This window comes from Cucurbita moschata, unplaced genomic scaffold (genome assembly GCF_002738365.1).
Source record: "Cucurbita moschata cultivar Rifu unplaced genomic scaffold, Cmos_1.0 Cmo_Scf00010, whole genome shotgun sequence".
In the NCBI taxonomy this organism is placed as follows: domain Eukaryota; kingdom Viridiplantae; phylum Streptophyta; class Magnoliopsida; order Cucurbitales; family Cucurbitaceae; genus Cucurbita; species Cucurbita moschata.
Window position 1 is genome coordinate 1,424,460 of NW_019268526.1, and position 22,791 is coordinate 1,447,250.

The 22,791-nt window shown below is 38.3% G+C and overlaps 7 protein-coding genes across 9 annotated transcripts in view; 1 reads left to right on the forward strand and 6 right to left on the reverse strand.

Moving 5' to 3' along the window:
• Positions 1 to 4,621, forward strand: part of LOC111448603 (plastid division protein PDV2-like) — a 5,446-nt gene extending 825 nt beyond the window's left edge. Inside the window, exons 2-6 of the mRNA XM_023088285.1 lie at positions 1,929 to 2,589; positions 3,721 to 3,865; positions 3,958 to 4,072; positions 4,150 to 4,266; positions 4,358 to 4,621. Of these exons, the coding sequence (XP_022944053.1) occupies positions 1,929 to 2,589; positions 3,721 to 3,865; positions 3,958 to 4,072; positions 4,150 to 4,266; positions 4,358 to 4,501 (1,182 nt within the window). The 3' untranslated portion in view covers positions 4,502 to 4,621. The remainder of the gene's footprint in view (positions 1 to 1,928; positions 2,590 to 3,720; positions 3,866 to 3,957; positions 4,073 to 4,149; positions 4,267 to 4,357) is intronic.
• A 701-nt stretch (positions 4,622 to 5,322) lies between these two features.
• Positions 5,323 to 5,727, reverse strand: LOC111448604. The gene has a single exon (XM_023088286.1). The coding sequence runs from the start codon at positions 5,725 to 5,727 to the stop codon at positions 5,323 to 5,325; it is 405 nt and encodes a 134-aa protein (XP_022944054.1).
• A 3,031-nt stretch (positions 5,728 to 8,758) lies between these two features.
• LOC111448853 lies at positions 8,759 to 9,843 on the reverse strand. Its single transcript, XM_023088625.1, has one exon. It carries the CDS (start codon positions 9,662 to 9,664, stop codon positions 8,948 to 8,950), a length of 717 nt encoding a protein of 238 aa, XP_022944393.1. The 5' UTR covers positions 9,665 to 9,843; the 3' UTR covers positions 8,759 to 8,947.
• A 3,879-nt stretch (positions 9,844 to 13,722) lies between these two features.
• LOC111448850 (pentatricopeptide repeat-containing protein At2g15980) lies at positions 13,723 to 15,587 on the reverse strand. The gene has a single exon (XM_023088620.1). The coding sequence runs from the start codon at positions 15,534 to 15,536 to the stop codon at positions 14,037 to 14,039; it is 1,500 nt and encodes a 499-aa protein (XP_022944388.1). The 5' UTR covers positions 15,537 to 15,587; the 3' UTR covers positions 13,723 to 14,036.
• A 201-nt stretch (positions 15,588 to 15,788) lies between these two features.
• LOC111448854 (mediator of RNA polymerase II transcription subunit 32-like) lies at positions 15,789 to 17,898 on the reverse strand. 3 transcript variants are annotated; one of them, XM_023088628.1, is made up of 2 exons: positions 17,766 to 17,898; positions 15,789 to 16,451 (listed from the first exon to the last, which is right to left on the reverse strand). In XM_023088628.1, the coding sequence occupies exon 2, from the start codon at positions 16,447 to 16,449 to the stop codon at positions 15,994 to 15,996; it is 456 nt and encodes a 151-aa protein (XP_022944396.1). In that variant the 5' UTR covers positions 16,450 to 16,451; positions 17,766 to 17,898; the 3' UTR covers positions 15,789 to 15,993. The 3 variants fall into 3 exon arrangements, with proteins under 3 accessions (XP_022944396.1, XP_022944394.1, XP_022944395.1); XM_023088626.1 differs by having other exon boundaries at positions 15,789 to 16,458; XM_023088627.1 differs by having other exon boundaries at positions 15,789 to 16,458; positions 17,657 to 17,898.
• Positions 17,899 to 18,252: 354 nt separating this feature from the next.
• On the reverse strand, positions 18,253 to 19,244 carry LOC111448852 (agamous-like MADS-box protein AGL61). The gene has a single exon (XM_023088623.1). It carries the CDS (start codon positions 19,195 to 19,197, stop codon positions 18,265 to 18,267), a length of 933 nt encoding a protein of 310 aa, XP_022944391.1. The 5' UTR covers positions 19,198 to 19,244; the 3' UTR covers positions 18,253 to 18,264.
• Positions 19,245 to 21,268: 2,024 nt separating this feature from the next.
• On the reverse strand, positions 21,269 to 22,408 carry LOC111449093 (BURP domain-containing protein BNM2A-like). The gene is made up of 2 exons (XM_023088951.1): positions 22,295 to 22,408; positions 21,269 to 22,075 (listed from the first exon to the last, which is right to left on the reverse strand). The coding sequence occupies exons 1-2, from the start codon at positions 22,355 to 22,357 to the stop codon at positions 21,341 to 21,343; spliced, it is 798 nt and encodes a 265-aa protein (XP_022944719.1). The 5' UTR covers positions 22,358 to 22,408; the 3' UTR covers positions 21,269 to 21,340.
• Positions 22,409 to 22,791: the final 383 nt, after the last annotated feature.

Here is a 22,791-nt window from a genome sequence, read left to right on the forward strand (position 1 = left end):
TTTTTTTTTTTTTTTTTTTTTTCTGTTCTTTCATGTTTCTTGATTTGTTGGTCTGTGATTTTGTGCTGCTTTTGATTTTGAATTGCTTTTATTGTATCATATGATGATTGTTCTGATCTAGGTTTCGTTTTTCTGTTCTTCATTTTCTCATATTCTTGAGCCAAGAGATTGTTTGTCTACTTTTGCTGAATTTAGAACGATCTTCCTTTTCATTGAGCTTTGAAACTACTTATTGAATTGCTTTGTTCTGCCAAATGAGACCTTGTTCCTTGCTTTGTTATTGTTCAAACATGCTTTGCTTGCATTTTCTTAATGTTTTTCCTGTTATATGAATTGTATTGAACTATTTTGGCCTTTGGAATTGTAAAGCTAAGCATATTCTCTGTCTTTGTCTGTCTTTTCCTTGTTACTCTGTACAAAACCATTATGATTATGGACTGCTCTGAACTTTTATCTTTAATCCCATGGTTAGAGTCATTGTGCTTTGAATTGAACTTCAACTCATGCTATAGGATTAGCTTTGAAATATTTGGTGGCTGTATGTGTGGCCATTTAGCTTGTCTCTTGGGGAAAAGAAGCTTAGAGGTCATATGGCAACTTTTTGTAACAAGTCGAAGCCCGCCGTTAGCAAATATTGTCTTATATCGAACCTAGCATGTCTCGAGCTTCACCTTCAGGTCTTTTAAAACGCCTCTATTAAGAGAGGTTTCCACACCCTTCTCAGGAATGTTTCGTTCCCTTCTCCAACTAATGTGAGATCTCACAATTCACCCTCCTTAGGGGCTTCGGGCTTCCCTCAAGGTTTTTTAAAACATGTCTACTAAGTAGCGGTTTCTACACCCTTGTAATGAATGCTTCGTTCTCCTCTCCAACCGATGTGAGATCTCACAATTCACCCCCTTTAGGGTCTCGAGCTTCCTTTCAAGGTTTTTAAAACACCTCTACTAAGAAGAGGTTTCCACACCCCCTTCAACCAACGTGGGATCTCACAATCCACCCTCCCTTAAGGGCCTCGGGCTTCACCACAAGGTTTTTAAAACGCGTCTACTAGGGAGTGGTTTCCACATGCTTACGAGGAATCTCAAACCGACGTGGGATTTCCCACTTTTTCATTTTTTGTTTTTTAGTTTTATAAACATATTTTTATGGTAATTATTCCTTGTTTGTCAGTTCTCAATGTTTCTAAAACTTGGATGGCAATCTTGAAATTCGAAGCAATTATCAAGAGAAAACATTAAACTATGAGAATGTCACGAAATTTTGCCTAATTTGATTATCATTGACCACCACTGATGTAAACCTTGTTTTGTTGATATAATCAATGGAAGTTTTTTATTATATAGATAGGTTGTTGCTAGAAGCACCAGTCTTTTCTTGTTTGCTTTGTTCTCACATATGCGTCAGAAACCCGAGCAGATATAATTGTACTAAATTCAGGTTATGTCAGAATAATCCTTAGGTTTATGTTCTGTTTCGTTACTGGTTATAAAACTCCGGGACGATGTAATGTTCGTTGAATATATTTGCATAACTAGCTATATAATTATATGTAACAGCCCAAACCCACGGCTCCTCAAGGTTTTGAAACGCGTCTGGTAGGGAGAGCTTTCCTCGGCCTTATAAAGAATGCATCGTTCCCCTCTCCAACCGATATGGGATCTCACAAGTGCCTCTAGGTGTGTCAGCGAGGACGCTGGCCCCTAAGGAGGGAGGATTGTGAGATCCCACACCGATTGGAGAGGGGAATGATGCATTTCTTATAAGACTGTGGAAACCTCTCTCTACCAGACGCGTTTTAAAACCTTGAGGGGAAGCCCGAAAGGGAAAGCCCAAAGAGGACAATACTTGCTAGCGTTAGATTTTGGCTGTACATTATACGATGTAACACTTCCAGCTAAAATTAATGTTGTTTCACTTGTCATTTTAAGGATTTACAACAACAACAGCGATACGAACGGGAAGCTGCCCTCAGCGAGATCGAACACAACCGCAAGATGCTACTCGACAAGCTCAAGGAGTACAAAGGGGAGCATTTGGAAGTCATAAATGAAGCTTCTGCCTTTGCTGGGGAGGCAGTAAAGAACAACCATGACTTCATGCTTCCTCCATACCCAAGCCGTCTTCCATTCCCTCTCCACCTAAACAATGGCCATTTATTACCATCCTTGTCTGCTCGCAAAGCTGCCCATAATGGGGTATCCTTAAGCTACATGAAAAACGACACGGAAAGGGAGTCAAGCGAGTCGTTGACGACCAACAAACAAGCAAGCACGAGAAACTCAAGGAGGAACGGGTTCGGTTCACTCGTAGCTGCAGCAGCCAAGGCAGTGTTCACCATTGTTGGTGTTGTGACCATAATGAGCATATCTGGTTTCGGGCCACGAATCGTAGTAAAAAGAGCTTCTACTCATTTGATGAAATCCAGTGCGATCGAACAGCCATCGACAGAAGACGAGAGACCGAGAACTCGGTGCCCGCTGGGGAAAATCCTGGTTGTGGAAGACGGGGAGGAGAGGTGTTTGGTGAAAGAGAGAATTGAAGTTCCATTTTCTTCTGCTGTGGTAAAACCAGATGTGAACTATGGATGTGGTTAATTTTCGATAAGGTAGAATAATAATCCTTTTATGATAGGGGCTGGTTTGGAATTTAATAGAAGTTGGAGGGCTGTAAATTAAATTCCCAATAAAAGATTGAGATGTAAAGTTGATAAAAATTGACTGAAATTGAAAATTTAAAAAGCCTAGGGACTGAAGTGAAAAAATGGTGAAAGAATCAGAGAGAAATCAATATTTTAAGGAGTGGTTACATCTACTATGCAAATTAATATTATAAAAAATAATAAGCGCGTGAGGCTGACAACGATACATAACGGACCAAAACAGACAATATTTGCTAGCGGAGCTTGAATTGTTACAAATGATATCAGAGCTAGACACCGAACGGTGTGCCAGTTAAAAGGCATTCCAAGAGCAGTAATATTCATATTTAACCATGTAATCTAAATTAAATTAAAAGTCTTAAAATATTAATGAAATTCTAACTCAAAATTATTCTAAATTGTAATCCATTCAAAATAAACATGAAACTTCATTCTTTTTCAACGTGGCATGAATTGAAAAATATTTTGATAATTTCAACAATATTTTCTTCGCATCTTCATTGAAGCATATTGTATGATTGATGTTTCTTGGTTCATATCACTAGTGGTGAACATGAGTTGTTACAAATGATATCAGAGCTAGATACCGAGTAGTGTGTCAATTGCTAGCAGTGAACATGAGTTGTTACAAATGATATCAGAGCTACAGAGCTAGACACCAAGCAGTGTGCTAGCAAAGACACTGAACTCTTATGTCAATCTTATGTGAGGTCACCAAACAGTGTGCTAGCAAAGACACTCAACTCTTATGTGAAAGAGGTGGATTGTAAAATCCGTCAAATTAAATAATTAATTAATTGCCGAACGGGAGTTTGACTATTGAGTCCAATCCAAAACAAATTTTTAATTAAAAAACAAGCACAAATAAAAGATTAGTGTGAGAAACCCAATTAAAAAGCTACAAATTTGGCAGTGTAGGTAGACAACTCCCTGTAGCTTTGTATTTTATTCAAAGAAGCAAAAAGCAAATCCCCATGGCCTTTCATTTCAACGAAGGGCTAAAAACTTTGATCCATAAACTAAACCCATTTGGATTAATGCATAAATAGAGTGACCAAAACATGAATTTGCTCATAAGAACACAGACATGGGCACCTGTGGTGGTGAAGGAAGGGTCTTCACTGAACAACAAGAGGCCCTTGTGGTCAAGTCATGGGGTGTCATGAAGAAGAATGCTGCTGATTTGGCCCTCAAACTCTTCCTCAAGTAAGATACTCGTTCTTCGTTCTTCGTTCAAAGGGTTTGTATCAATGCACTAGAGTTGACTGTTCTCTTTTTTAATTGTTGTTGGATCTTAGGATATTTGAAATTGCGCCGTCGGTTAAGAACCTGTTTTCGTTTTTGAGAGACTCGAAAGTTCCGTTGGAGCAAAACACGAAGTTGAAGCCTCATGCGTTGAGTGTCTTCACTATGGTGAGTTTATGAACAAAAATTGACGTACAGTGAATCGTGTTTGATTCGAATCTTGAACCTTTTGGTGTGAATTATAGACTTGTGAGTCAGCCGTTCAGCTTCGAAAAGGAGGGATAGCGGCGGCTAAAGAAACCACTTTGAAGAGGCTAGGTGCTTCGCACCTCAAGTACGGTGTTGTCGATGAACATTTTGAGGTAATCCCGGATTCTATTTCGATCTCGAAACTTAAACTTTATCGTTATTTTGATCGAACGAGAGCGTAATAGTGATTTTTTTGGGTGATAGGTGTTGAAGTATGCACTTTTGGAGACCATTAAGGAAGGAATTCCAGAGATGTGGAGTGTGGAGATGAAAGAGGCATGGGCTGAGGCTTATGATCAATTGGTTTCTGCCATTAAAGCTGAAATGAAGCCTTCTTCCACCTCTTAAACCTTACCCTTTTATGTCTCAATGTTCACCATGTTTAAATAAACGTTTTGTACGGTAGTTTCTAAATTCAAAAGCGCTCGATCGGGTTGAATTATAATTTTAAGAATCAATTCAGTTCTATCCGAGTTCAGGTTTAGTGAGCAACGGACCGAATTGGTGACTTCTAACTAAATATTCACAAGTCACAACGTATCATTAACATCTGTTATAAATATAAAAAATCATAAGCATATGGATTGACCTTAACTAGGTATCGTTTTGCTTAAACATATAAAATGACGAAAATATCCTTCATAGAAATACGTCGTCAAAAAAACATTTTTAAAATGGGATATTTCTCCTTATATATTAAAATTAAATAATTGAAGCATAAAGTTCGATTGGGTCGGATGATTTCACATGCCAAAAGACATAATATCGAGTACCAACATGGTAGTTGGATCGTTAGTTATAACGTGTAATATATAGTTTAAATCTGCGGAATAAAATCTAATTTTATTTATTACAATAACTTAGATCTTACGATGTATAAAATAAATAGATAAGACCCGAGCAATAATTGATGAAGTTTTTTAGTGCTACTTTTGAAGACGTTAATGAAACAATAATGCAATATCACATGTTGTTTGGTCCTATGATGTTTTATTTTATGTTTTTTTTAAAAAAAAAAGAATATAAAAAAAAATAATGTTTTTCAATAATTTATTTTAATCTTGTCGAATTAAATTATTTACATAAATTTCAAATTAATTGAAGACTTTCAGATACAATGTCGCCTCCGTTCTTCTTCCAAGTGGCGTTAAAGCAATTTCGCCGGAATCTCAGTACGACGTTCCTGGTGCTCTGATGCGGTACGCTACGGCTGCCGGCGCCGCTTTCATGGACGGATATGCCTTCTTGGAGCTGGCGAGGGCTACATTTGCTTTGGCAGCCAAAGCACACAAGATTGTGAGAGAGATCGGCAGATCGGATTTAGCAAGCGGGATTAGAAAGTAAATTTCCCCCAATTCGAGCTCTCTGTCGCTGGAAATTTGTGGAACGATTGAATTGATCTTCATAGATTCTGAACTACAGAGGAAACAGTTAGGGTTTTGATTGAGAATGTGGCTGGCCTTGACTGGGTGCCTCAATTCTTGTAGCCTGCCATCTATATGAATGATTTTCGCTGTGAAGGGCCAGTTCGTGAGGCTAGGGCTTGAGTGCTGAGATGAGGCACAAACTCCCATAGTTTTTGTTTTTCTGAAGAAATGGAAGAGTCGGATGGAGGAGGAGATTGGTACGTAGTGAATCATTCCATATATTTATATACAAGGAAGACTGAGAGAAGATTAGCAGGGCATGTGAATCATGGGGCCATGATAAGACCGTATAAAAACGGCGGAAAATGCACTGAATATGTGGTATGATCCTTTTCCCTTTTGAAGTTTCCTTGTTGCTCCAGCTAGATACCATTACTGTGCAGAAGCTGGGCCATCACTGACATTTTATCTACAGGGAGAAAGAGAGAGAGAGGGAGGGAGGCCCCATTCTGGACCAACCGACTGCTCAACGTGTATCTCACTCATTGACAATGACAACAATTGGTAACTTTCCATCCCAACTGAGTATTAACCTTTTGGAGCTCAGTATCAGGATTTTGACAATGCTCATATATACTGTGCTAATATTCAATCAGGGAAAAGATGAGAATTCTTCTTTTGGCCTTTTTTTTTTCTTGTGTATATCTACATATCATCGCCTTTAGTTAAAACAAAAATATTTTGCAATCACAGTGTTTGTGAGATCTCACGTTGGATGAGGAGGAGAACGAATCATTCTTTATAAGAGTATGGAAACCTCTTCCTAGCATATGTGTTTAAAAATCTTGAGGGGAAGCCCGAAAGAGAAAGTCTAAAGAGGACAATATCTGTTAACGGTGTGCTTGGGTTGTTATAAATGGTATCAGAGCCAGATATTGGGCGAAGTGCTAACGAGAAAGTTGAATCCCGAAGGGGGGTGGACACCAGATGGTGTGCTAGCGAGAACGCTAGATCCTGAAGGGGGGTGTATTGGGAGTCCCACGTTGGTTGGAGAAGGGAACGAGTGTCAGTGAGGACACTGACCCCGAAGAGGGTGGATTGTGAGATCCCACATTAGTTGGAGAGGAGAACGAATCCTTCTTATAAGAGTGTGGAAACCTTTCCCTAGCAGACGCGTTTAAAAACTTTGAAGGGAAGTTCGAAAGGGAAAGTCCAAAGAGGACAATATCGACTAGCGGTGGGCTTGTTATGTTGCAGTGTTATCTTGTTTAATTGAATTGGGAAGCCTTATTGTTTTAGATCTCAGGAGGGGTGATCTCTACCTGGCCCCGAGGCTGTTTCTTCTTTGATTCTTCAATGAAATTGTCTCTCATCTAGAAATAAAAAAGGACAATGTTTATAGTCATGGATTTGAATTATGGTGCCACAGAAGGGTGACTGTCGTGTGTCATGTTTGGTTATAAGATTAAGAAGATGGGCAAATGCTGACTGAAAATTGTACCAACCAAATTACTTCTCGGACTGAAACGGAGAATGAGATGGGCCTCGTGCTGTGTCGTAACAGTTCCTTGCAGTACTGAATTATACTATCCAGATTCTGTCTCATGAAGTATTTGCTATCATTTCTCTACAGTATTCAAAAGATTCTAACTAGTTAGTAAAAATGGTTCAATGGGGTCTAAATTTCTTAGTTTCAAAGTTAGTATTGATCAGGTAGGGCAGATTTTAAAGCAACTTTTACAAGGATCTGGACCAAAAAAAAGTGTTCATTCATCATCTTACAGGAAAAATCTCCAACCTATACTGTGTAGGCAATCCAAAGAAGACCCAAACATATTCAATTAACAGGTAGACTTTTGGCCCTTCTTTATAGATATGAAGTACGCCCAACTCTTTTTTCTTTCTTTCATATTCATTGTTCCCTTTTAAGACGTTCCTTTCACACTTAGCAAAACCCTTTTTATTATTGACACGATTGTCGTTTCTTTGTTGAATGCCTCTGTTCTGGAATATTGCCTTTTCCTCGTCACTCTCTCTCTCCATTCTCATTCTATCTCTTTTTTTTGTTGAATGCATCGTTCTGGAATATTGTCTTTTTTTCTCATAAACCAACCCATTAAGGCCCCATATTGAAAGTAAAAGTGTCCAGCATTTCCTTAAGAACTTGAGGACGGCCCAGAATCAAAATTGTTTCAAACCAGGATATTTTGATATTGGGCTGTTTCAGTATAGGACTCATCATATCAATGCAAGTTTCTAAGTTTATATAAATTTGAATAGGATAAAATTTAAAGGAAAGGTCTTGATAAAATGAATAGTGAAGGCATATTTACAAATGTATATGTGTGTATGTTGGTACATTTTTTGTATTTGTATGCTTTCAAATTTTGGAAATATTTTCGAGCATGACTGTAACAGCCCAAGCCTACCGCTAGTAGATATTGTCCACTTTGGCCCATTACGTATCGTCGTCAACTTCATGGTTTTAAAATGTGTCTGTTAGGGAGAGGTTTCCGCACCCTTATAAGGAATGCTTCTTTCCCCTTTCCAAACGATGGGGTCTCACAATCCATCCCTTTGGTGGCCAAACACCGCTCAGCGTTTGACTTTGATACTATTTGTAATAGCCCAAGCCCACCACAAACAGATATTGTCCGCTTTGGCCTGTTACGTATCGCCATTAGCCTCACGGTTTTAAAACGCGTCTACTAGAGAGAGGTTTCCACACCCTTATAAGGAATGTTTTGTTCCCCTCTCATTCCCCTCTCCAACCGATGAGGATCTCATAATGACGGGGGTGAACGACTAATTGACCCGTCATTGCATTTCAGTAGTAGGCATAATCAAATGTTGTAGATTATGAAGACAGACTTCTTCGATATTTAGATATTCATGCTCCATGAGCTTGGAACAGTTGTTTTTGCTTAGTTTAAAAAGATATTTATATATTAAGTGTCCCTCGATTTACGTTTGTGTGTTCATATTCAAATATCATTTTGAATGTCTTAGAACAATTTATATTTTAGATGAATCTCTACGACAAGGTTGAACTAGAAGATTGGATAAACCCCTCTTCCATATTATTATGTATTCTTAGCCTAAAGATGAGAGGTTCAGGGCTAAAGATGGAGAATCTGCAGGCTTGTGGCGTTTCTTTTCTTTTCTCTCTCTTCTTCATCTTCTTTTTTTGGTACACTTCCTTTTTAGATTATATTATGTGAATTCATTGGAAATTCAGTTCTTGAAAGAAAAATTACTATTTCTTTTTCTTTTGGCTAGAGAAATAGTTAACATGTTAGGCTTTTGGAGTTTTAGCTACACCTAAATGATATCATGAGATTCATGATGGTCTGATATCATTCAAACAAGTCCATACTAAACAAGCCTGATCCTAATACTATCCTAACTGACTTGATATCACTGATCATCATGCTGCCGATATTAGGGCCCCGATGACCCCCGCAATCAGAGCCGTTGGATCTCCCAGCACCGCGGATATAACAGTTTGGACGGCCATACCAGCCATCTCACAACAACTCTTCATCTTGCCCTTGCTCTTGTTATGATGAGTCTGAAGAGTATTCTTAAGACTAGGAATTCTTGTCTGCAATTTGGTAGATTTCCCACGTCCAAAGTACAATTCATGCCAGCTTTCCTCAAGCATTTCTTTCACACAAGCTACATGTAGATTGTACTTCTTACAAGAAGATCTGTAACACCAGCTTCTTCCCTTCCGTCCGCACCTATGACACGATGAACTCACTTTCTTGTAAAGGTAGAGCTTGATTTCACCGTCACTGAGTGCCATCGGGAGCTTGGCACAGCATGGGTGAAGATCAAAACCACAAGTTTTGCAGTGGTAAATGAAGCCAGTGACATCCTTCTCACAGGCATTGCAGTATCGAGAAATGTTGCCGGGCGGGTGAGACATGAACTGGAAGGAGCACCTGGTGTAGAAAGGGTGCGAGATAGAGGGGGAAGGGATAGCACAATGCACGTGGAGGTCGAAGTCACAGACCGTACATTTGTAGCTAGAGCCTATACCAGCCTCCTTGCAGCCATCACACTTGAATGGAGACTCTGAGTACTCAAACTTGAGCTTGTGTTGTGGGTGGCTGAAGTGAGAGATCTCATTATACTTCATCTTCAATTCTGGCTCCTGCTAAAGTAAAGCAACGAGGATCATATATATACTCAAGGAAAAGCTTCAAGGTAACTTTCTTTGACTCCTTTACATGCTTGTTTCTGTCAGACCAAATAATTTAGATCTTCCTTCAAGCTCTGAGGATGGTAGAGAAGATAAGAAGATTGGCTTTTAGGCTTAAAAAAGAGTGGTTTAGAGTGTTATTGGGATTGTGTTTGGCTTGAAAATGAAGCAAAAAGTGGGGAATTGTATGCTTTGAGGTGGTGGTAAATTATAAGCATTGGAAGGGAACTAATCCCAAATGTGAAGAAGGCACCATTATTGATACCCACAAAGCATATTAGGTAGATGATACCCACCAAAGGAATATGTACTAATTATTTCCAACTAGAACTTATAGATTTTGATGTATCTATTCTTTTCTGATACATATTGAGAATTGCAGCCTTGAGAGTATTGATTAGCCATAGTTTATACCTTAATGTTAAACAACGACCGTTTTGGATTTGGGTCGAATACTTTCGTTACAATAAGTTAGTTGATTCTGTCTCTCGGTAATTTCATTTGATTCATTGATATTTGTTGTATCAATCGAGTCTAATAGATTCTATATTTATGATATCCTACCTCGATTGGAGAGAGAAACGAGTGTTAGTGAACATGTTGGGCCCCGAATGAGGGTGGATTATGAGATCCCACATCGATTGGGGAAGAGAACGAAAAATTCTTTATAAGGGTGTAAAAACCTCTCTCTAGCAGACGTGTTTTAAAAACCTTGAGAAGAAATTCGAAAGGAAAAGCAAAAAGAGGACAATATCTACTAGCGGTGGGCTTGGACTATTACAATATCGTTTGATGATAATGTAAATTTGATATTACATCTTATAGTTGATATATATGATATTACACTTGAGCCTAAGACGATAACTATATTGGCTCATCCATTCTTGACTCAAAAGATGATCCTCATCCGTATGGCATGCGATTCTATGACAGATCTTGAACTAACAAGTCGAGCTTACAACACTTCTCAACGAGTCAATGGTTGTTTCTCTTAATTGTTTTCTCTAACCTTCGATCTTTTAGCACCTTATATTCATCTTCACTTTGTCAAATTGTTTACCCGATTCAACTAGGGCAATCCTCATTATGTTGTAAGCTCTATTATTCATATATATTGCATCATGGTCGACTACGACTATGACATGTTTAAAAGTACAAAAACTAAAAATAAACTAACAATATAAATGGTTTTGTTATACAACTATGTCTAATAGCTTTTTATTCTTGTTCTTGTGACAATATCTTAGAAACATAACTTTTATTAAAATTTTGAGAAATTTTGAATCGATAAGATGGAATATTAATGTTTAGTCTATGTTTAGCTATTTTAATATTTTGATATGGCAAATTGAAATAAAAAAGTGACACATTTTTCATGATTTTTTATTTTAATTTGTTCCCATATATATATGTTAGAGAGAATGAATTATTAGTGAGGTGGAAAGGAAATTCTTATTCCAATACAAAAATTAAAAAAAAAAAAACTTTGCTTTTAATAAAATAATTATAAAATAGCAAAGATTATCCAATTAAAATGGTATTTTAGTGGAAGAATTTATTCCAAGATTATATGAATCTCATCTTAAATTTGACATAAAGATAAAATGTGAGGTTGGATTATTCACAAGCATTGTCTTCAATTTTCATTTGAAAGGAACATATGAAAGAAGAGTCCACACAAGTCATCCAAGTATTGATCAGAACCCATCCACATTCAGTCTTTTTAAGAGCATTTTTAGCACAACCAAGCAATGAAATGATGTTCGGAATCAAGTACACTTAGTCTCCTCTCGTAATTCACCATCAATATCACAAATTCTATCCGTTGGGTTTTGACGAATCCTCGTCGTATTGCATCATATAGCATACTTACAAGACATAATGATATATGTCATAGACTCGTCTATCAAATGTGCAATGATCTATAAAATAAATAGATTGTGTTCAAGTAACATGGGTGATTCTCAAGTTAATTGGAGAGAAAAGTAAGTAAATCTACTAATCTAAGGAACCGCGTTTGTACAAAATAGATACGGTAGAGTAGGATTATAAGTTAGAATGGTAAACTAGGTGATAAAAGAATCATGAAAGAAGTAATAGAAACTTGAAACTCCTAAAGAAGAGACAAAGTAAAGACAAGAATCTTGTTCTACGATCTCTAACTATTTGGTTTTTGATATCCACGCTAAGTTTTGAGGGCTAAAAGTAGTTTTCGTGTTTAGAGTTCAGCTAAGAGTTCAATTGTTTCGTTAAGAGAGGGGAAGACCATAGTAAAGAGATGGTATTAAAACTAAAATCGTTATCAAACGAGACAGAAATCTACAATTTGGTGAATGAGATAAGCCAAAGACTACGAGGAGGTTGGTTCATAATATGACGATACTATCACCAAGATACCTGATGAGGGTTCCTTGAGCTAGACTAGATTTGATTGGTTAGAAACATTGATATGAACCAAGAGACATCATTAATACAATATACTTCAATGAAGATGTGAAGAAAATGTTGTCAAAAATATCAAAAGAGGTTCCAATTTATGTCACATTGAAGAGGAATGAAGTTTGATGGTTATAAATTTTGGGTGGGTTACAATTTAGAGTATTGTATTTTAAGACATTTTATTTACTTTAGGTTACATTTACATATGGCTAATTATGGTCATTAAGTATGAATGTTACAACTTTTGGAATGCCTTTAATAGTTTCATTTTGAGGCTATATAAAGCCATGTATGTTGTATTTGTAAGGTAGACTGGGAAAATATAGTAAAAGAAGCATTTGTGCTTTTCTTTAGCCAATGACTAATTTTCTTTGCAATTCTATGTAGTTTAGATTGCATGTAGAATCATTCAAGCTCGACATGATCAATCTTGCTTGTGGAGTGATTCGAATCTCAAACAAGTGTTCTTGCGTTGAGATATTTGATCAACAAGAATCATTCAAGCTAGATATGATCGATCTTGCTTGTGGAGTGGTTCGAATCTCAAACAATGTTCTTGCCTTGAGATATTCGATCAACAAGGTAATCCGAATCTTATTCCCCTTGTAGTTGATTCCTTATCGTATCAAACATGCCTTCGAACCTTATAAATTTCTTCAACCAAAAGTAATAAGATACTAAGTATTGAATTTTTCTACACTTTACTAAGAACTGAGAGTTATTTCAAGATTACAAAATAAAAGATGATTATAAACTTCAAAGTTCATGATCCAAATCATATTCAATCGTACAAAACATTTACAGCATCAAAAGTTCATGATTCAAATTGTCATACTCAAAGTTAACATCCTTGACAAAGTTGCCCATTCATTCCCCCGGTTCTCAGGGGATCCAAAGTCCTAAAAGTTTAGGAACTAGGTTCTTTAAACTTTGATTCGCTAGGGCATCTATCCAAGAGAAATCTAAAGCCATAACCAACTTTGAGCAATTCACAATAATCCACCTCTAATCCTACTTCTTTTTTCCTTGATAAGAATATATTTCATCATAGGTAGCCTAGTCTAACCGCCCAAACCCACCGTTAACAGATATTATCCACTTTGGCCCGTTACGTATCCTCATCAGTCTCACGGTTTAAAACACGTATACTAGGAAGAGGTTTCCACACATTTGTAAGGAATGTTTTGTTCCCCTCTCCAACCGAGGTGGGATCTCACAATCCACCCTCTGGGGGGTCCAGTGTCATTGCTGGCACACCGCCTAGTGATTGGCTCTAATACCATTTATAACTGCCCAAGCCCACCGTGAACAAATATTGTCCACTTTGGCTCGTTACGTATCACCACCAGCCTCACAATTCTAAAACGTTTCTGCTAGGGAGAGGTTTCCACACCTCTATAAAAAATGTTTCGTTCCCTCTTCAACTAATGTAGATCAACCAAGGTAGGATCTCACTAGTAGGGTGGGAAGAATCAAATGTACAACCTCTTGAAAAGAGTAGAAATGCACTAACCAATAAGCTACTCTTAATTCCTAGTTTTGTTGCTTTGAAGGTTCGAGCTAGAGTCTGCATACTCCTTCCCCCACCTTATGTAGTCTTTATTAATCAAATCCTAATATTTACAAAACGATTTTGTGCCATAAAAAGCTTTGGATTTATGAAAAAAATCTCATGAAACCACCACAAAATGTGGATTTACCTTGAACTGATTCCAAGAACATTAACGATTTTCTAAACTAACTTATGCTCAGAATTCAGAAAACATGATCAAAATAATACATGAAATGCCTTTTGAAGAATTGATCAGAAATAAGTTCAACTAACCTCTAGAGTTCATAGAAACTTCGTTCTGATCATGTGGTTGCAGTCTCAACTCAGCTGGATTTCAAGTATTTCCTCTCTCAACTTCTTGACCATTTCTTCATTTCCTTCTTTTGAATAGGCATCAATAAACGATTGGTAAATCTTTGAATTTGGCTTAAAACCTTTCCCTACCATCTGCGCTTGAAGCTTAAATGCAGCTTCAAGTTTCCCTTCCTGACACAAACCATTTATCAAAAGTTCATAAGTCTCCATTGTCGGGCAAATGTTAGCGTCTTCTGTGGCGAAACCGAAAATGTCTAAAGCTTCTAAAAGCCTCGTCTCTGCACACAACCCTCTAGTCATTGCTTCCAGCATCAAATGGTTGAGACTAAAAGATTTCCTGCGCATATCCTTATACACAAGTAATGCAGAATCAACATCTCCAGTCTCACAATAGCCATTGATGAGATGCTCAAAGGTGGAGAAAGTACTCTCCGTTCCACAGAGCTCCATTTCCCTAAAAAACTCTTCAGCTCTACGAATGTTTCCTGCTTTACAAAATCCACCAATTATAGTATTGTAAGCTACAGCATCAATCTCCAACTTTTTCATTTTCATTTCTTCCCACAACTCCTCTGCTTCACCCATCCTTTTCTCTTCGCATAAAACTGCCATCAAAATACTATAACTGTAGCTGTTTGGAATTGAATTTGAATCAGCTAATTGATCCCATATCTCCTTTGCCCGCCCCACCAACCCATCTTGATAGAAACACACCATTAATGTATTAAAAGTATGCACATTAGGACTAACCCGAGCCTTTACTTTGACATTTTGTTCCTCAATTTCACAATTCAAACCAAAAACTTCTCTAAAAAGTGCATAACCTGCATTTGCCCCTTCGCATTTCGACATCCATAGAATCAACGAATTCAACGTACCAATTTGTGGGCTAATCCCACGAGACCGTAACATTCTAACAATTTGAATGGCTGGATCGAGCTTTTTAGAATCCAAAAGAGCTTTAATCAACAAATCAAACACAAAGGGAGCAGAGCCACACTGTTTATACGTCTTAACGAGGGTTTCAAACAGCTTCAAAGGCCTCGAAGACGAAAACCGCTCACATTTGGAACAATCATCGCCATCTTCAAGCGCCGTAGCCCTAATGGCAGTCTGAATAACATCCTTGGCAAGAGTTCTAAGTCGGCCGCGAGCAAGGATGTGGATGACGGTTGAGTACGAAACAAGATCGTGATTGCAGAGTGACTTACTCCGAGTCCAGAGGAAGAAGCGGAGGACGAGATGAGAATTATTCTTGATCTGTAGAACGATATCGGAAAACTCACCGGGATCGAAGCCGTCAGGACAGAGGGAGTTGAGGAATCGCCAGCGAGACTTGGAGCGGTGGTGAGTAAGAACTGAAACAACGGTCGAGATTGAAGGCTTCGTCGACGGCGAAGGTACGGCGGCCGGTGAGGATGAGAAGAAGGAAGGGGAAAATGGGAGGTTGAAGGTGGAGTTTGGAATCAGCCAAAGGGATCGTTTAAGCAGCGGAATGGACATTGAAACACCACGAGAAAAGCTCTAACAGAGAGATGCCCAAATATTTGGGTCTTTTCATCTCAATTTTAATAAATTTATATATATATATATATATTTTTTTTGTTAACCTTAACGAGTGCCAACAAGGACATTTGCCCCCGAGAGGGTGGACTGTGAGATCCACATCGGTTGGAGAGGAGAACGAATCATTCGAGCGTAAAAACTTATCTCTAGCAGACTGCATTTTAAAAAACTTGAGAAGAAGCTCGAAAGTAAAAGTCCAAAGAGAACAATATCTGTTAGCGATGGGTTTGAGCTATTAGATTAACCGTAGGTACACGAGAAGGGATTCATTTTTCACATTCGGTCGAAGCTCAAGACGTTTATCTTGCACAGTAAAATGCATCACCCAAAGCGTAAATTCAAGCAAAACACAAAGAAACTTGTTATGTTATAGCCTCATGAGATATGGGTATCTCTACTGTGTTGCATCCTCAGTAAATCTAGCATCAAAGGGAGCAGAAGGGTGGGAGTGTGCTGAAGCAGAAGCAGCAGCAGCAGCAGCTCCTGACCCATGCTGCAGCTCAATCACAAGCCATCTCACAGCTTTGCTCATCTGTTCCAACCGAACGGCGCTGATCGGAGGAAGGCCGGTGGTGGTGGCGGCGGCCTGCCCAGACTTGCCAGCCAGTGAACCAGTGGCCTCATCAACAAGGCACTCTGATCCTATCCTTTGCTTCACAGACTCCACAAATTCCTCTGCTTGATCACAAGCAACCCTGAATAGCTCCCATTTCTGTTTAAAATTTTCAAGAGCCGCATCGGTTGCTGCTGTCTTCTGAGCCCCTGAGGCCTCATTTGCTTCAAGGACATTGGCTGCTCCAGAAACGAACTCCTGATATGCGTTATTTAAAGAGTCCACTAAGCTATCCATATCTGATACCTAAATAAATACATGACAACCAAGAAAGTGAGTATATTATCAAAGAGACAAACTCCTAACAAGCAAGATCTTCAACTTTCGTATCAAGCTTCCTGAACTTTCCATATTCCACTTCAGCCTACGATAGATCTTACGCATATTTCTCTAATGGTAAGATACAAGTTGAGCATAATCTCTCATGGGTTCACACATATTTCTTTAGTGGTAAGAGACTAGTTGAACATAATCTCTCATGTATTCACGCATATTTCTCTAGTGGTAAGATACTAGTTGAACATAATCTGTCATGGATTCACGCATATTTCTCAAATGGCAAGATACTATTTGAACATAATCTCATAGATTCATGCATATTTCACGCATATTTCTCTAAGGTTAGGATACTATTTGAACATAATCTCTCATGGATTCACGCATATTTTTCTAATGGTAAGATACTAGTTGAACACAATCTCTCATGGGTTCACGCATATTTCCCTAATGGTAAGATACTATTTGAACATCATCTCTCATAGATTCACACATATTTCTCTAACAGTAAGATACTATTTGAACATAATCTTTCATGGATTCACGCATATTTCTCTAATAGTAAGATACTATTTGAACACAATCGCTCGTGGATTTACTTTTGGGTTCACCTAAAAAGTCTCGTACCTACAGAGATACATGCCTAGCCAACGTCCTTAGCCAAAATAGGACTGTATTTGCACTCCTAACAAAAACTAAAACGTATCATCCTATGAATACTGATATCTATAATAAACAAGAGCTTGAATTAAGTGAGTGATAAATTAGGTTGTGGGCTTCAAAACCAATTCAATGTTTTTGTTAAATGGTAAACAAAAAAGAACAATTTGAGTAGAAAAGTAGCTTTGTAATACACAGAATTGGGAGGTGCAGGGTTCAAATTAAGATGATATTCACAAAAGAACAACAATCAGTAATTTGTTCATGAGCTAAGAAGTCTTGATGCTCGAAAAAAAAAACAAAAAAAAAGTTAAAAGAGCCGGAAATCTGTTCAGGCAGTAGAGGACGATAACTTTCAAATTAAGAAGAAAATCTTCCGTTAACAAGAACAGGAGAAACCAGTTCAGGCCAGAATTAATCCAGACAAGAGAAGAACAAAACCAGAATCAACGAAGAACACAATAATCTACCAAAATGAAAAACAGAGACTGAAATTAAAAAAGATTACAGGAAGAAGATTTGATTTGCAGTAAAATCCGAATTCCTTTTTGGATTCGGTTCGATCCTTAACAGAATGATCAAGAAACAATAAACATAGAGAAAGGGGATGTGCAAACCGCAAATCTCCTGCAGTGAACTGTTGTGTGCTCTGGAGAGAGCAATCGATCTGCCGATCACCACCTCGATGCGAGGGCTTATCGAGCGAGGAGGAGGAGGAGGGGAGGAAGTTGAAACAAAATTTAATTTCAAAACAAACCCTAATTTAATAATAATTATAATTTATAAATTTTTCATTCTCAAAAATACTTTCAAATTTTAAAAACAATTATTAACATTTTTAAACTTTAAAAAAACACTTTTTAATTTTAGATTCATATTTTTTTTTAATTTTAATTTTAAGTAACAATAGTTGTTATTAACTATACGTTTGAATTATAAATTGACAAGAAATATGAATATCAATCTCATAAATTTCTTTCATTCCAGATGAATTTTATGAACACTTTGAAAAAAAATTATGCAGCGGAACTGAAAGCAATCACTGCCAGTTTAATCTAACTATATGATTTTCATGCGACATGAAAATTAAAAAAACATCAGCAAATCACTAAAACCCTAGTCTAGCATATTCAGTCCGCGTGCGACAGAGTGGTTTCCAGAGATCTGAAACGACGACAGTAGACATTGGTCGTTTTCAGCAAGGTGAATCGACGGCATCGGTGACCAATGGAGGCTTTCGACGAGGTCAATCGATGGAGGCGTCGACGGCCATTGGATTTTTTCGAAGAGGCCAATTGATGGAGGCGTCTGCGGCCGTTGGAGATTTTCGACGAGGTCGATTGATGGAGGCGTCGACGGCCATTGGAGGTTTTCGAAGAAGTCAATTGATGGAGACGTCGGCAGCCGTTCGAGGTTTTCGACGAGGTCGATCGATGGAGGCGTCAACGGCCATTGGAGGTTTCCGAAGAGGCCAATTGATGGAGGAGGCGTAGGCGGCCGTTGGAGGTTTTCCACCAGGTCAATCGACGGAGGTGTTGACGGCTGCAGAGCAGGTAACGGAGATCCTTCTTTTCTCATAGCCGTAAATTTCTCCACTCTCTCCGCCACTTTTCCTCTCAGATCCACCAACGACGACCGGAATCGCTTCAGATCGTCGATTTTCATAGATTCCAGCGGCTCATCCCACCAAAATCGATCGTTACTCAACCGCTCTGCCGTGCGCCTCTTCTCGATGTCGTACTCTGCCGCCACATCGTCAAAATCGCGGTTCAACTCCTCCAAAGGGAGGTAGGCCTCTGCCGGCTTAGGCGGAGCAGAATTTCCGGTGAGAAAACGATCCAAGAGCGATTCAACATTAGGATGACCGAATGTATAGAGCTTGTTGCGGGAAGAGGCGACGAGGATCGCGATTTCAGCACCGCACAGAACGGAAAGCTCCGCCGCCTTGTTGAAGAGTCCGGCGCGGCGTTTAGAGAAGGTAACTTGCTGGCTACTCTTCTTCTCAAGCTTCTTTATTTCAATTTTCCGGCGACCGAGAGATTTCTTCATCGTCAACAATTTGAGAGAGAAGCAGAATGGGAGTGTTGAATTCTGGAAAGCAGTACTACAGCTGTAGTCGACCGTTGAGACCCGCGGATTATTTATAGGCCTCTAAATTTATTTTTAATTATATAAATTCTGATTCTTATTATAAATATAAATATTTATTTAATTTATACGCATTAAGTTTTTTCCTTTTTTGTTTCAATTTATATAAATTAGTTTTTATAGTTTTTTTAATTACAGAAAATAACCCTTTTTTTTGTTTACTGTCTATTTTGTATTAACTTTGTATTTTGTAATTAATTTAATTCTTACAACTTTGTATTTTGAGTTTTTTACTTTTCCTTTTTTTATGGTTGAAATTGGACGATGAACGTATCTTTCAGACAATGACGACCATCGTTACAACAAAGTGACATGACGACTAGTTACGATGAAGGACACGAGCAACAAAGAAGTAAAAGAAATTTTGGCCGAGCGAACAAAGGAGTACAAGAATTCTTGGTTAAGTGGAAAGCAAAATTAACTGGGAACGCGCAAAAGACCTACGGAGTTCGAAGAAATGAGACGGTTGACAGAGACGTCAACCAATTAAATGAGAGAGGATGTCACGGTCATGTTTGTTCAAGGTGTGTTGTCTGTAGTCGCATGCTCGTTACATGCCTAAGCCCTTGCCTTGTGTCACTTTATTGTTTTCCTTAACTACTTTCATGATGTATAAGTTCCTTCTTGGATTTTCTAAGTGCATGAAATTTCAACGAAATGCCCCAAAATGTACAATAGGAGAATGCAAACAGTCGTCAACTCCTCCCACCTAGATTTTGTATGAGCATTCGGCAAAATCACGTATACGTCTGTCAACCCTGAATCACTTTAAAATGTACTATAAGGGGATGCGACTAGTTATCAAATACTCGCTACCCGAAAAGTTATATGTTATTTAAGACTGTGTTGCCTCCTTTTACTTGTAGTCATACAAAAATTCAATGCTAAGAAAAGTGCGATTGTGACACCAACTGTCCTCGCTGGCACTCGTTCCTCTTTTCAATCGATGTGGGATCTCACAATCCACCCTCCTTCGAGGTCCAACGTCCTCGTTGGCACACCCCCCAACGTTTGGCTTTAATACCATTTGTATCAGCTCAAGCTCACCGCTAGCCAATATATTATCCTCCTCGAGCTTCTCCTCAAGGTTTTTAAAACGCGTCTGTTACGGAAATGTTTCCATACCCTTATAAAGAATGTTTGGTTCCCCTCTCCAACCAATATGAGATCTCACATAGAATATGTTATCACCTACAACTCTTTCTTTCCACTACTAGGAACTTCCACGAAATGAAAACAGGTAGCATCATCATATGCTCAATATCCGTTGCCTAGTGTCACGGTCATGCTCGTCCAAGGCGTGTTGCCCATGGCCGCATGCCCATGACAAGCCCAACCTTTTATGTCTTTTCGTATTCTAATGTTTTACTTTTGTATTTTTAGGAAGTATGACGTTTCAGAAATATCATGTCTAGGCCTGTCAGACATGAAATGCCTCATAATGTACTATAGGGGAATACGACTAGTTGTCAACTCCTCCCTACCCAAGGTTATATACTGTGAGCCGTTGTTATTTTTCTCTTGCTTGCTTATATAACGTCTCTTTCAAAAATCTCTCTATGCCCTCGCTTTCTAAAACCTTCTCTTAAAACCGAGCCCAGAGGCTCGAGCATACGTCACTTGACCGTAGGTGACGCAAGAACAAATTGGCTTAGCTCACTTGTCGTTGGAAAGTGAGTGCCGCACAATCGCAAGTCCGCTGCCATCAAAAGTGCAATTGTGACACCTAACTCCCTCTTTTCTCTCCAATAAAGCTAATAAAGCTACTAAACAACACTCATCGGTCCGTTACCCATTTCTAACTAGTTTCAAAAAAAAAAAAAAAATTGTAAACATAGTCAAAACCCAACGCCAAAAGTATGGAAAAACATCTCGTTATATACTCGTTATGGTCAATCAGTCGCTCTTCTAGTTTCATCATTCAAAAACTGAAGGTTACCATCTATACCAACAAAATATAAATTTTTAACACGTTCCAGAAACCGAAAAACAAACATATCTTACAAAAACACACACAAAACACAAAACACTTGAAACAAACATCCTAAGACTCAACATTAGGAACAAAAACAATGTTGTCTTGAGGATAGAAATGACAAACAGCTGAGGCACCAGGCACAACATTGAGCACTCTAAACACCACATGATCACTATCCCATTCAGAGGTATCAACATGACAAATAGCCAACGCCTCAACTCTATCACCATTTTCCCCCACAACAACCACCTTATACAACATAGTATCACTCACTTGGCTATGACAATACATAACCAAATAAGGGTATGGCATCAAATGACAAGACAATATTTTTGGAGCCCAAATTTTAATGGGTTCCTCCAAAATCGTGTACTTTTGCAATTCTGTCTTGAAATTCTTAGGATACTTAGTGGCCTCAGCCTTCACGCCGCCGCTGTCGCCGCCGTCAAATCCAAAGACGCTGCCTGTCAAATGGTATAAGGAGTCTAAAGAGGTGGCGCAAAATTTGGTCTCTCCTTCCATGGGCTCAAGCTCGCATTGTGTTAGAGTGTACTCCATGGCCTTGGCTTGTGGGGAAGCTTCAGAGATGGAGAAGAAATTAAGAAGGTAAGAGAGATTTGTGGTTGAGAAAGGGATTTTTTCAGCTGTTTTTTGAGTAAGGGGTTTTGGGATTTGAGATATGTTCTTGATTGGGAAGAAGATTGGCATGTTTTTTCCGAGTTTTAGATCGTTGGGAGTGAAGAACACGTTGAGTGATGGCTCTTTGCTCGTTTCGATCATCTTGGCATGGCTCATGTCCGTCTGCAAGGTAAAAAAAGAAGTAAATTTTGTTAGGAATCACTTATGAGCATAGGCTCTCGCAGTTTTGTCGTGGGTTTCTCTCAAAAGGCCTCGTAACAATGTAAATATATTCTTACTTATAAACTCATAATCATTCTCTAAATTACCGAACGTGGGACTCACTCACAACAATTCCTAATTAAAGGGTTTTGTTCGATTTTTACGGGTTTAGAAGCTTACCTCAAGAACAAGAAGGAAGAGGAAAATGAGAGTCAATTTATGAATTGTGGCCTCCTCTTGCATTTTTGGTTTGGTTTGTTTGTGAATTGTGAGGATATTTCATGTGGTTTTCTCAAGAACATGATACCAATTTATTTAGGTTTGAGAATGATTGTATGATGGCATTAATGGGTGGTTTTTTTTTTTTTATTATTATTTCTTTGACGATGATGATGATTCTTTGAATTTGTTTATTGAGTGGCTTACAAAATGTCAACTTTGTTTACATATCATGTTAGTATACATAATAATTAGATAAGAACCTGATAAAATATGTATATATTTTGAAAGTGAGATTTACACTTAGTTCAAGTCGACTGCTAGTAGATTATGGTGTTTTTTCTGTTAGAAATCACGACTCTCCGTAATGGTATGATATTGTCTACTTTGAGCATAAGCTCTCATCGCTTTGTTTTGGGCTTCTCCAAAATGTCTCATACCAATGGAGATAGTATTCC